Genomic DNA, 14,995 nt, shown 5'->3' with positions numbered 1-14,995 from the left:
AGAATCACAGAGACACACAGAGACACACAGAGACACACAGAGACTCACATAGAATCACAGAGACACACAGAGACACACAGAGACTCACATAGAATCACAGAGACCCACAGAGACACACAGAGACCCACAGAGACTCACATAGAATCACAGAGACACACAGAGACACACAGAGACACACAGAGACTCACATAGAATCACAGAGACCCACAGAGACACACAGAGACCCACAGAGACTCACATAGAATCACAGAGACACACAGAGACACACAGAGACACACAGAGACTCACAAAGACACACAGAGACACACAGAGACTCACAGAGACACACAGAGACTCACAGAGACTCACAGAGACACACAGAGACCCACAGAGACTCACAGAGACACACAGAGACCCACAGAGACTCACAGAGACACACAGAGACCCACAGAGACTCACAGAGACACACAGAGATTCACAGAGACACACAGAGACTCACAGAGACTCACAGAGACACACAGAGACTCACAGAGACTCACAGAGACACACAGAGACCCACAGAGACTCACAGAGACACACAGAGACACACAGAGACCACAGAGACCACAGAGACACACAGAGACCCACAGAGACTCACATAGACCCACAGAGACTCACAGAGACACACAGAGACACACAGAGACCCACAGAGACTCACAGAGACACACAGAGACACACAGAGACCCACAGAGACTCACAGAGACACACAGAGACACACAGAGACACACAGAGACACACAGAGACACACAGAGAATCACAGAGACACACAGAGACACACAGAGACACACAGAGACACACAGAGACACACAGAGACTCACAGAGACACACAGAGACACACAGAGACTCACAGAGACACACAGAGACACACAGAGAATCACAGAGACACACAGACACCCACAGAGACACACAGAGACACACAGAGACACACAGAGACCCACAGAGACACACAGAGACACACAGAGACACACAGAGACCCACAGAGACACACAGAGACACACAGAGACACACAGAGACCCACAGAGACACACAGAGACCCACAGAGACACACAGAGACACACAGAGACACACAGAGACACACAGAGACCCACAGAGACACACAGAGACCCACAGAGACACACAGAGACCCACAGAGACACACAGAGACACACAGAGACACACAGAGACCCACAGAGACACACAGAGACTCACAGAGACACACAGAGACCCACAGAGACTCACAGAGACACACAGAGAATCACAGAGACACACAGAGACTCACAGAGACTCACAGAGACCCACAGAGACACACAGAGACCCACAGAGACACACAGAGACCCACAGAGACACACAGAGACACACAGAGACACACAGAGACCCACAGAGACACACAGAGACTCACAGAGACACACAGAGAATCACAGAGACTCACAGAGACCCACAGAGACACACAGAGACCCACAGAGACACACAGAGACACACAGAGACACACAGAGACCCACAGAGACACACAGAGACTCACAGAGACACACAGAGACTCACAGAGACACACAGAGACTCACAGAGACACACAGAGACACACAGAGACTCACAGAGACTCACAGAGACACACAGAGACTCACAGAGACACACAGAGACCCACAGAGACACACAGAGACCCACAGAGACTCACAGAGACACACAGAGACACACAGAGACCCACAGAGACACACAGAGACACACAGAGACACACAGAGACACACAGAGACACACAGAGACACACAGAGACCCACAGAGAATCACAGAGACACACAGAGACACACAGAGACACACAGAGACACACAGAGACACACAGAGACCCACAGAGACTCACAGAGACACACAGAGACACACAGAGACACACAGAGACACACAGAGACTCACAGAGACACACAGAGACTCACAGAGAATCACAGAGAATCACAGAGACCCACAGAGACACACAGAGACACACAGAGACACACAGAGACCCACAGAGACCCACAGAGACACACAGAGACACACAGAGACTCACAGAGACACACAGAGACACACAGAGACCCACAGAGACACACAGAGACCCACAGAGACCCACAGAGACACACAGAGACACACAGAGACTCACAGAGACTCACAGAGACCCACAGAGACACACAGAGACCCACAGAGACACACAGAGACCCACAGAGACACACAGAGACACACAGAGACACACAGAGACACACAGAGACACACAGAGACTCACAGAGAATCACAGAGACACACAGAGACACACAGAGACACACAGAGACACACAGAGACCCACAGAGACACACAGAGACACACAGAGACACACAGAGACCCACAGAGACACACAGAGACACACAGAGACACACAGAGACACACAGAGACCCACAGAGACACACAGAGACCCACAGAGACACACAGAGACACACAGAGACACACAGAGACACACAGAGACCCACAGAGACACACAGAGACCCACAGAGACACACAGAGACACACAGAGACACACAGAGACACACAGAGACCCACAGAGACACACAGAGACACACAGAGACACACAGAGACACACAGAGACACACAGAGACCCACAGAGACACACAGAGACACACAGAGACCACAGAGACACACAGAGACACACAGAGACACACAGAGACACACAGAGACACACAGAGACTCACAGAGACACACAGAGACTCACAGAGACACACAGAGACCCACAGAGACACACAGAGACACACAGAGACACACAGAGACACACAGAGACACACAGAGACCCACAGAGACACACAGAGACACACAGAGACCCACAGAGACCCACAGAGACTCACAGAGACACACAGAGACTCACAGAGACACACAGAGACTCACAGAGACCCACAGAGACACACAGAGACTCACAGAGACACACAGAGACTCACAGAGACACACAGAGACACACAGAGACACACAGAGACTCACAGAGACCCACAGAGACACACAGAGACACACAGAGACTCACAGAGACACACAGAGACTCACAGAGACCCACAGAGACACACAGAGACACACAGAGACACACAGAGACTCACAGAGACTCACAGAGACTCACAGAGACACACAGAGACACACAGAGACACACAGAGACACACAGAGACTCACAGAGACCCACAGAGACACACAGAGACACACAGAGACACACAGAGACTCACAGAGACTCACAGAGAATCACAGAGACACACAGAGACACACAGAGACACACAGAGACACACAGAGACTCACAGAGACCCACAGAGACCCACAGAGACCCACAGAGACACACAGAGACACACACAGAGACCCACAGAGACACACAGAGACACACAGAGACACACAGAGACACACAGAGACTCACAGAGACCCACAGAGACACACAGAGACACACAGAGACCCACAGAGACACACAGAGACACACACAGAGACCCACAGAGACCCACAGAGACACACAGAGACACACACAGAGACCCACAGAGACACACAGAGACACACAGAGACTCACAGAGACCCACAGAGACACACAGAGACACACAGAGACACACAGAGACACACAGAGACTCACAGAGACTCACAGAGACACACAGAGACCCACAGAGACACACAGAGACACACAGAGACACACAGAGACACACAGAGACACACAGAGACACACAGAGACTCACAGAGACCCACAGAGACACACAGAGACACACAGAGACCCACAGAGACCCACAGAGACTCACAGAGACACACAGAGACTCACAGAGACACACAGAGACTCACAGAGACCCACAGAGACACACAGAGACTCACAGAGACACACAGAGACTCACAGAGACACACAGAGACACACAGAGACACACAGAGACTCACAGAGACCCACAGAGACACACAGAGACACACAGAGACTCACAGAGACACACAGAGACTCACAGAGACCCACAGAGACACACAGAGACACACAGAGACACACAGAGACTCACAGAGACTCACAGAGACTCACAGAGACACACAGAGACACACAGAGACACACAGAGACACACAGAGACTCACAGAGACCCACAGAGACACACAGAGACACACAGAGACACACAGAGACACACAGAGACTCACAGAGACTCACAGAGAATCACAGAGACACACAGAGACACACAGAGACACACAGAGACACACAGAGACTCACAGAGACCCACAGAGACCCACAGAGACCCACAGAGACCCACAGAGACACACAGAGACACACACAGAGACCCACAGAGACACACAGAGACACACAGAGACACACAGAGACACACAGAGACTCACAGAGACCCACAGAGACACACAGAGACCCACAGAGACACACAGAGACACACACAGAGACCCACAGAGACACACAGAGACACACACAGAGACCCACAGAGACACACAGAGACACACAGAGACTCACAGAGACCCACAGAGACACACAGAGACACACAGAGACACACAGAGACACACAGAGACTCACAGAGACTCACAGAGACACACAGAGACACACAGAGACCCACAGAGACACACAGAGACACACAGAGACCCACAGAGACACACAGAGACCCACAGAGACACACAGAGACACACAGAGACCCACAGAGACACACAGAGACACACAGAGACACACAGAGACTCACAGAGACCCACAGAGACACACAGAGACACACAGAGACACACAGAGACACACAGAGACACACAGAGACACACAGAGACACACAGAGACACACAGAGACACACAGAGACTCACAGAGACACACAGAGACACACAGAGACACACAGAGACACACAGAGACACACAGAGACTCACAGAGACCCACAGAGACACACAGAGACACACAGAGACTCACAGAGACTCACAGAGAATCACAGAGACACACAGAGACTCACAGAGACACACAGAGACACACAGAGACACACAGAGACTCACAGAGACTCACAGAGACACACAGAGACACACAGAGACTCACAGAGACTCACAGAGACACACAGAGACACACAGAGACACACAGAGACTCACAGAGACACACAGAGACTCACAGAGACCCACAGAGACACACAGAGACCCACAGAGACACACAGAGACACACACAGAGACCCACAGAGACACACAGAGACACACAGAGACACACAGAGACACACAGAGACACACAGAGACACACAGAGACACACAGAGACACACAGAGACTCACAGAGAATCACAGAGACACACAGAGACACACAGAGACACACAGAGACACACAGAGACACACAGAGAATCACAGAGAATCACAGAGACACACAGAGACACACAGAGACACACAGAGAATCACAGAGACACACAGAGACACACAGAGACACACAGAGACACACAGAGACACACAGAGACACACAGAGACTCACAGAGAATCACAGAGACACACAGAGACACACAGAGACACACAGAGACTCACAGAGACCCACAGAGACACACAGAGACACACAGAGACTCACAGAGACCCACAGAGACACACAGAGACACACAGAGACCCACAGAGACACACAGAGACACACAGAGACCCACAGAGACACACAGAGACACACAGAGACCCACAGAGACACACAGAGACACACACAGAGACCCACAGAGACACACAGAGACACACAGAGACACACAGAGACTCACAGAGACTCACAGAGACACACAGAGACACACAGAGACACACAGAGACTCACAGAGACCCACAGAGACACACAGAGACACACAGAGACACACAGAGACACACAGAGACACACAGAGACACACAGAGACACACAGAGACTCACAGAGACACACAGAGACTCACAGAGACACACAGAGACACACAGAGACACACAGAGACACACAGAGACTCACAGAGACTCACAGAGACTCACAGAGAATCACAGAGACACACAGAGACACACAGAGACACACAGAGACTCACAGAGAATCACAGAGACACACAGAGACACACAGAGACCCACAGAGACTCACAGAGACACACAGAGACACACAGAGACACACAGAGACACACAGAGACTCACAGAGACCCACAGAGACCCACGGAGACCCACAGAGACGCACAGAGACCCACAGAGACTCACAGAGACACACAGAGACACACAGAGACACACAGAGACGCACAGAGACCCACAGAGACCCACAGAGACGCACAGAGACCCACAGAGACTCACAGAGACACACAGAGACCCACAGAGACCCACAGAGACGCACAGAGACCCACAGAGACCCACAGAGACGCACAGAGACCCACAGAGACTCACAGAGACACACAGAGACACACAGAGACACACAGAGACCCACAGAGACACACAGAGACCCACAGAGACCCACAGAGACACACAGAGACACACAGAGACTCACAGAGACACACAGAGACACACAGAGACTCACAGAGACACACAGAGACACACAGAGACTCACAGAGAATCACAGAGACACACAGAGACACACAGAGACACACAGAGACACACAGAGACACACAGAGACACACAGAGACTCACAGAGACACACAGAGACTCACATAGACACACAGAGATTCACAGAGACTCACAGAGACCAACAGAAACTCACAGAGACTCACAGAGACCCACAGAGACACACAGAGACCCACAGAGACCCACAGAGACCCACAGAGACCCACGGAGACCCACAGACACCCACAGAGACCCACAGAGACACATAAAGACTCACAGAGACCCACAGAGACTCACAGAGACACACAGAGACCCACGGAAACCCACAGACACCCACAGAGACCCACAGAGACTCACGGAGACCCACAGAGACCAACAGAGACCCACAGAGACACACAAAGACTCACAGAGACCCACAGACACCCACAGAGACCCACAGAAACCCACAGAGACCCGAACTCGCCTGCTCACGACGGACGAGAGGCTGTTTCCGATGAGGATGGTCTGCGCCAGGCTCCGAGGGTCCCAGTTGCTCCACAGGAGGTTGTTGCTGAGAGCCTTGCCGCAGTGAGGGAGGTAGAATAGCGTGGGCCCACTCACTCTACGCTTGCCCTCCTGGGTGAGAGTGGGGGGAGTGGGGGGAGTGGGGGAGTGGGGGGAGAGGGGGGGGAGAGTGGGGGGGTAGATTAACGTGGGCACACTCACTCACCCACTCACTCACTCACTCACCCAACCACCCACCCACCCAACCACCCACCCACCCACCCAACCACCCACCCACCCACCCAACCACCCACCCACCCAACCACCCACCCACCCACCCACTCACCCACCCACTCACTCACCCACTCACCCACTCACCCACTCACCCACCCACTCACTCACCCACCCACCCACTCACTCACCCACTCACCCACCCACCCACCCACTCACTCACCCACCCACCCACTCACTCACCCACTCACCCACCCACCCACTCACTCACCCACCCACCCACCCACTCACTCACCCACTCACTCACCCACCCACTCACTCACACCACCCACCCACTCACTCACCCACTCACCCACCCACCCACTCACTCACCCACCCACCCACTCACTCACCCACTCACCCACCCACCCACCCACTCACTCACCCACCCACCCACTCACTCACCCACCCACTCACCCACCCACCCACTCACTCACCCACTCACTCACCCACCCACTCACTCACCCACTCACCCACCCACCCACCCACCCACTCACTCACCCACCCACCCACTCACTCACCCACTCACTCACCCACCCACTCACTCACCCACCCACCCACTCACTCACCCACTCACCCACCCACCCACCCACTCACTCACCCACCCACCCACTCACTCACCCACTCACCCACCCACCCACCCACCCACTCACCCACCCACCCACTCACTCACCCACCCACCCACCCACTCACTCACCCACCCACCCACTCACTCACCCACTCACCCACCCACCCACCCACTTACTCACCCACCCACCCACTCACTCACCCACCCACTCACCCACCCACCCACTCACTCACCCACTCACTCACCCACCCACTCACTCACCCACTCACCCACCCACCCACCCACCCACTCACTCACCCACCCACCCACTCACTCACCCACTCACTCACCCACCCACTCACTCACCCACCCACCCACTCACTCACCCACTCACCCACCCACCCACTCACTCACCCACTCACCCACCCACCCACCCACCCACCCACTCACCCACCCACCCACTCACCCACCCACCCACCCACCCACCCACTCACTCACCCACCCACCCACTCACTCACCCACTCACTCACCCACCCACTCACTCACCCACCCACCCACTCACTCACCCACTCACCCACCCACCCACTCACTCACCCACCCACCCACTCACTCACCCACTCACCCACCCACCCACCCACTCACTCACCCACCCACCCACTCACTCACCCACCCACCCACCCACCCACTCACTCACCCACCCACCCACTCACTCACCCACTCACCCACCCACCCACCCACTCACTCACCCACCCACCCACTCACTCACCCACCCACTCACCCACCCACCCACTCACTCACCCACTCACTCACCCACCCACTCACTCACCCACCCACCCACCCACCCACCCACCCACTCACTCACCCACCCACCCACTCACTCACCCACTCACTCACCCACCCACTCACTCACCCACCCACTCACCCACCCACCCACTCACTCACCCACCCACCCACTCACTCACCCACTCACCCACCCACCCACCCACCCACCCACTCACCCACCCACCCACTCACTCACCCACTCACCCACCCACCCACTCACTCACCCACTCACCCACCCACCCACCCACCCACCCACCCACCCACCCACCCACTCACTCACCCATCCACCCACTCACTCACCCACTCACCCACCCACCCACTCACTCACCCACTCACCCACCCACCCACTCACTCACCCACTCACCCACCCACCCACTCACTCACCCACTCACCCACCCACCCACTCACTCACCCACTCACCCACCCACCCACCCACCCACTCACCCACCCACCCACCCACCCACTCACTCACCCACTCACTCACCTCATTGTACCTCACCAAGCTCATCCCCAAGCTGGTGAGCGTCTGTTCTTCCACAGCGGAGAACACCGGATCATAGACACTCACCTTGCTCCTCACCACCTAGCACACAGACACAGCTCCCCCAGGTAGCCTCTAGCAGGGCTGTAGGGGCAAGTGCTGCTAGCAGCAGCACCTATGATGAACACACAGACAAAGCTGCCCCAGGTAGCCTCTAGCAGGGCTGCAGGGGTAAGTGCTGCTAGTAGCAGCACCACCTGTGATGTACACACAAAGCTCCCCCAGGTAGCCTCTAGTAGGACTGCAGGGGCAAGTGCTCTTAGTAGCAGCACCACCTATGATGCACACACAAACAAAGCTGCCCCAGGTAGCCTCTAGCAGGACTGCAGGGGCAAGTGCTCTGATTAGAAGCACCACCTATGATGCACACACACACACACACACAGAGACAAAGCTCCCCCAGGTAGCCTCTAGCAGGACTGCAGGGGCAAGTGCTCTGATTAGAAGCACCACCTATGATGCACACACACACACACAGAGACAAAGCTCCCCCAGGTAGCCTCTAGCAGGACTGCAGGGGCAAGTGCTCTGATTAGAAGCACCACCTATGATGCACACACACACACACAGAGACAAAGCTCCCCCAGGTAGCCTCTAGCAGGACTGCAGGGGCAAGTGCTCTGATTAGAAGCACCACCTATGATGCACACACACACACACAGAGACAAAGCTCCCCCAGGTAGCCTCTAGCAGGGCTGCAGGGGCAAGTGCTCTGAGTAGCGAGTAGCACCACCTATGATGTACACACAGACAAAGCTCCCCCAGGTAGCCTCTAGCAGGGCTACAGGGGCAAGTGCTCTGATTAGAAGCACCACCTATGATGCACACACACACACACACACAGAGACAAAGCTCCCCCAGGTAGCCTCTAGCAGGGCTGCAGGGGCAAGTGCTCTGAGTAGCGAGTAGCACCACCTATGATGCACACACACACACACACAGACAAAGCTCCCCCAGGTAGCCTCTAGCAGGACTGCAGGGGCAAGTGCTCTGATTAGAAGCACCACCTATGATGCACACACACACACACACAGACAAAGCTCCCCCAGGTAGCCTCTAGCAGGGGCTCACCTGCAGTGAGTCTGTGATGATGCACAGCAGAGCCAGCTGGTAGCGAGCAGTGGGGCAGATTGCAAAGCGTCCCACGCCGTACGCCACCACCTCCAGGGCTGGGTGGGGGGCAGGGTGGGGGGCAGGGTGGTGGGCAGGGTGGTGGGCAGGGTGGTGGGCAGGGTGGGGGGCAGGGTGGTGGGTAGGGTCAAGGGCAGGGTGGTGGGCTGGGTGGTGGGCAGGGTCAAGGGCAGGGTGGTGGGCAGGGTGGGGGGCAGGGTGGTGGGTAGGGTCAAGGGCAGGGTGGTGGGCTGGGTGGTGGGCAGGGTCAAGGGCAGGGTGGTGGGCAGGGTGGGGGGCAGGGTGGTGGGTAGGGTCAAGGGCAGGGTGGTGGGCTGGGTGGTGGGCAGGGTCAAGGGCAGGGTGGTGGGCAGGGTGGGGGGCAGGGTGGTGGGTAGGGTCAAGGGCAGGGTGGTGGGCTGGGTGGTGGGCAGGGTGGTGGGCAGGGTGGTGGGCAGGGTGGTGGGCAGGGTGGTGGGCAGGGTGGTGGGCAGGGTGGTGGGCAGGGTGGTGGGCAGGGTCAAGGGCAGGGTGGTGGGCAGGGTGGTGGGCAGGGTCAAGGGCAGGGTGGTGGGCAGGGTGGTGGGCAGGGTCAAGGGCAGGGTGGTGGGCAGGGTGGTGGGCAGGGTCAAGGGCAGGGTGGTGGGCAGGGTGGTGGGCAGGGTCAAGGGCAGGGTGGTGGGCACAGCTGGAGCTTGTCGCTAGAGAGAAGAGGAACGTCGTAACCATCATCATCATCATCACCACCATCACCATCACCACCACCATCATCATCATCACCATCATCACCATCACCACCACCACCACCATCACCACCATCACCACCATCACCTCGTGCATGGTTCCTGCGTTGCGTTGTCCATCCCTCGGTGTCCATCTTCACCGCTTCCACCACGGAGCGGACGAGGGCTGCACCCGGCACACACAGACACACACTCACTCACTCACACTCACTCACTCACACTCACTCACTCACTCACACTCACTCACTCACACTCACTCACACTCACTCACTCACACTCACTCACTCACACTCACTTACTCACTCACACTCACTCACACTCACTCACTCACTCACACTCACTCACACACTCATAGAGACTCACACACTCATAGAGACTCACACACTCATAGAGACTCACAGAGACTCATAGAGACTCATAGAGACTCACACACTCACACACAGAGACTCATAGAGACTCATAGAGACTCACACACTCACACACAGACACACACACAGAGACTCATAGAGACTCACACACACACAGAGACTCATAGAGACTCATAGAGACTCACACACTCATAGAGACTCACACACTCATAGAGACTCACACACTCATAGAGACTCACACACTCATAGAGACTCACAGAGACTCATAGAGACTCACACACTCACACACAGACACACACAGTAAGACTCATAGAGACTCACACAAACACAGAGACTCATAGAGACTCACACACACACAGAGACTCATAGAGACTCATAGAGACTCACACACTCATAGAGACTCACAGAGACTCATAGAGACTCACACACTCACACACAGACACACACAGTAAGACTCATAGAGACTCACACAAACACAGAGACTCATAGAGACTCACACACACACAGAGACTCATAGAGACTCATAGAGACTCACTCACTCACACACAGAGACTCATAGAGACTCATAAAGACTCACTCACTCACACACAGAGACTCATAGAGACTCATAGAGACTCATAGAGACTCACACACACTCACACACACACACTCATAGAGTGAGTGGGTGGGTGGGTGGGTGAGTGGGTGAGTGAGTGGGTGGGTGAGTGGGTGAGTGGGTGGGTGGGTGGGTGGGTGAGTGGGTGAGTGGGTGGGTGGGTGAGTGGGTGGGTGGGTGAGTGGGTGAGTGGGTGAGTGGGTGGGTGAGTGGGTGAGTGGGTGAGTGGGTGGGTGAGTGGGTGAGTGGGTGGGTGAGTGGGTGGCTGGGTGAGTGGGTGAGTGGGTGAGTGAGTGAGTGGGTGGGTGAGTGGGTGAGTGAGTGAGTGGGTGAGTGGGTGGGTGAGTGGGTGAGTGAGTGGGTGAGTGGGTGGGTGGGTGAGTGGGTGGGTGAGTGGGTGGGTGAGTGGGTGGGTGAGTGGGTGAGTGGGTGGGTGGGTGAGTGGGTGGGTGGGTGAGTGGGTGAGTGGGTGGGTGAGTGGGTGAGTGGGTGAGTGGGTGAGTGGGTGGGTGGGTGGGTGAGTGGGTGGGTGGGTGAGTGGGTGGGTGAGTGGGTGGCTGGGTGAGTGGGTGAGTGGGTGGGTGAGTGGGTGAGTGAGTGGGTGAGTGGGTGGGTGGGTGAGTGGGTGAGTGAGTGGGTGGGTGAGTGGGTGGGTGAGTGGGTGAGTGGGTGGGTGGGTGAGTGGGTGAGTGGGTGAGTGGGTGAGTGAGTGAGTGAGTGGGTGAGTGGGTGGGTGGGTGGGTGAGTGGGTGAGTGGGTGGGTGAGTGGGTGGCTGGGTGAGTGGGTGAGTGGGTGGGTGGGTGGGTGAGTGGGTGGGTGAGTGGGTGGGTGAGTGGGTGGGTGAGTGGGTGAGTGAGTGGGTGAGTGGGTGAGTGAGTGGGTGAGTGAGTGGGTGGGTGGGTGGGTGAGTGGGTGAGTGGGTGGGTGAGTGGGTGAGTGAGTGAGTGGGTGGGTGAGTGGGTGAGTGAGTGGGTGGGTGAGTGGGTGGGTGAGTGGGTGAGTGAGTGGGTGGGTGAGTGGGTGAGTGAGTGAGTGGCTGGGTGAGGAGCGATGTAGCTCACCTACGCACTTTTCCGTGAACTCCATCATCTCCAGTTCAGCCCTGTGAACACACACCACAGACAAAGCTCCCCCAGGTAGCCTCTAGCAGGGCTGTAGGGGCAAGTGCTGCTAGTAGCAGCACCACCTATGATGCACACACAGACAAAGCTCCCCCAGGTAGCCTCTAGCAGGGCTGTAGGGGCAAGTGCTGCTAGTAGCGAATAGCACCACCTATGATGCACACACAGACAAAGCTCCCCCAGGTAGCCTCTAGCAGGGCTGTAGGGGCAAGTGCTGCTAGTAGCGAATAGCACCACCTATGATGCACACACAGACAAAGCTCCCCCAGGTAGCCTCTAGCAGGGCTGTAGGGGCAAGTGCTGCTAGTAGCGAATAGCACCACCTATGATGCACACACAGACAAAGCTCCCCCAGGTAGCCTCTAGCAGGGCTGTAGGGGCAAGTGCTGCTAGTAGCGAATAGCACCACCTATGATGCACACACAGACAAAGCTCCCCCAGGTAGCCTCTAGCAGGGCTGTAGGGGCAAGTGCTGCTAGTAGCGAATAGCACCACCTATGATGCACACACAGACAAAGCTCCCCCAGGTAGCCTCTAGCAGGGCTGTAGGGGCAAGTGCTGCTAGTAGCGAATAGCACCACCTATGATGCACACACAGACAAAGCTCCCCCAGGTAGCCTCTAGCAGGGCTGTAGGGGCAAGTGCTGCTAATAGCGAATAGCAGCACCTATGATACACACACAGACAAAGCTCCCCCAGGTAGCCTCTAGCAGGGCTGTAGGGGCAAGTGCTGCTAGTAGCGAATAGCACCACCTATGATACACACACAGACAAAGCTCCCCCAGGTAGCCTCTAGCAGGGCTGTAGGGGCAAGTGCTGCTAGTAGCGAATAGCACCACCTATGATACACACACAGACAAAGCTCCCCCAGGTAGCCTCTAGCAGGGCTGTAGGGGCAAGTGCTGCTAGTAGCGAATAGCACCACCTATGATGCACACACAGACAAAGCTCCCCCAGGTAGCCTCTAGCAGGGCTGTAGGGGCAAGTGCTGCTAATAGCGAATAGCAGCACCTATGATACAGGCGATTGGGCGAGCAAGCAGGTGGTCGATTGGGCGAGTGGTTGTAAAAGTGGGTGAGCGAGAAAGCGAGTGAGTGGGTGAGTGGGTGAGTGAGTGAGCAGGTGAGTGGGTGGGTGAGTGAGCGAGTGAGTGGGTGAGTGGGTGGGTGAGTGGATTTGTCAGTGAGCGGGTGAGTGAGCGAGTGTGTGAGCGAGTGGGTGAGCGAGTGGGTGAGTGTGTGAGAGGGTGAGTGGGTGAGTGAGTGGGTGGATGAGTAGGTGAGCGAGTGGGTAAGTGAGTGGGTGAGTGGGTGGGTGGGTGAGTGGGTGGGTGGGTGAGTGGGTGGGTGGGTGAGTGGGTGGGTGAGTGGGTGGGTGGGTGAGTGAGTGGGTGGATGCATGAGTGGGTGAGTGAGTGGGTGAGAGGGTGAGCGAGTGAGTGAGTGGGTGTGTGAATGGGAAGGTGAGAGGGTGAGTGAGTGGGTGAGTGGGTGGGTGAGTGAGTGCGTAAGCGGGTGAGTGTGTGGGTGAGTTAGTGGGTGAGTGAGTGAGCGAGTGGGTTAGTGAGTATGTGTGTGGGTGAGTGAGTGGGTGAGCGAGCGAGTGAGTGCGTGATTGAGCAAGTGACTGAGCGGGTGAGTGGGTGGGTGGGTGAGTGAGCGAGCGAGCGCGTGCGTGAGCGAGCGAAGTGAGCGAGTGAGCGAGCGAGCGGCTGATTTCTCACCTGGCCATCTCCAGGCTCCGCAGAATCTGTGCGCACGTCAGCTGAGTCTCATGAGCGCGAGGACGATCATGATGTGGAGGAGGATGTGGAGGATGAGGAAGTCTTCCAACCCCCGATCGTTTCCCGTGTCTCCGTCTCACCATCCGCCACTCACCACCACCACCGTCACCACCACCGTCGCCACCACCACCACCGTCACCATCACCACCGCCACCACCCGCCATGCCTGTCCTGATGCGCACCACGTGGGCATACAA

At 56.2% G+C, this 14,995-nt stretch overlaps 1 protein-coding gene across 4 annotated transcripts in view; it reads right to left on the bottom strand.

Moving 5' to 3' along the window:
* SRRD (SRR1 domain containing) overlaps positions 1 to 14,995 on the bottom strand; it is a 28,265-nt gene that overhangs the window by 3,813 nt on the left and 9,457 nt on the right. For all 4 annotated transcript variants that reach the window (XM_078883559.1, XM_078883560.1, XM_078883557.1 and 1 more), the window contains 6 exons: positions 14,739 to 14,969; positions 12,956 to 12,996; positions 11,019 to 11,096; positions 10,149 to 10,246; positions 9,021 to 9,119; positions 6,878 to 7,029 (listed from right to left, as the gene is read on the bottom strand). In XM_078883559.1, the coding sequence (XP_078739685.1) occupies positions 6,878 to 7,029; positions 9,021 to 9,119; positions 10,149 to 10,246; positions 11,019 to 11,096; positions 12,956 to 12,996; positions 14,739 to 14,962 (692 nt within the window). In that variant the 5' untranslated portion in view covers positions 14,963 to 14,969. The remainder of the gene's footprint in view (positions 1 to 6,877; positions 7,030 to 9,020; positions 9,120 to 10,148; positions 10,247 to 11,018; positions 11,097 to 12,955; positions 12,997 to 14,738; positions 14,970 to 14,995) is intronic.

Source organism: Lampetra fluviatilis, chromosome 71 (genome assembly GCF_964198595.1).
Source record: "Lampetra fluviatilis chromosome 71, kcLamFluv1.1, whole genome shotgun sequence".
Classification (NCBI taxonomy): domain Eukaryota; kingdom Metazoa; phylum Chordata; class Hyperoartia; order Petromyzontiformes; family Petromyzontidae; genus Lampetra; species Lampetra fluviatilis.
The sequence above is the reverse complement of the archived record's forward strand: the minus strand, read 5'-3'. Positions and strand labels throughout refer to the sequence as shown.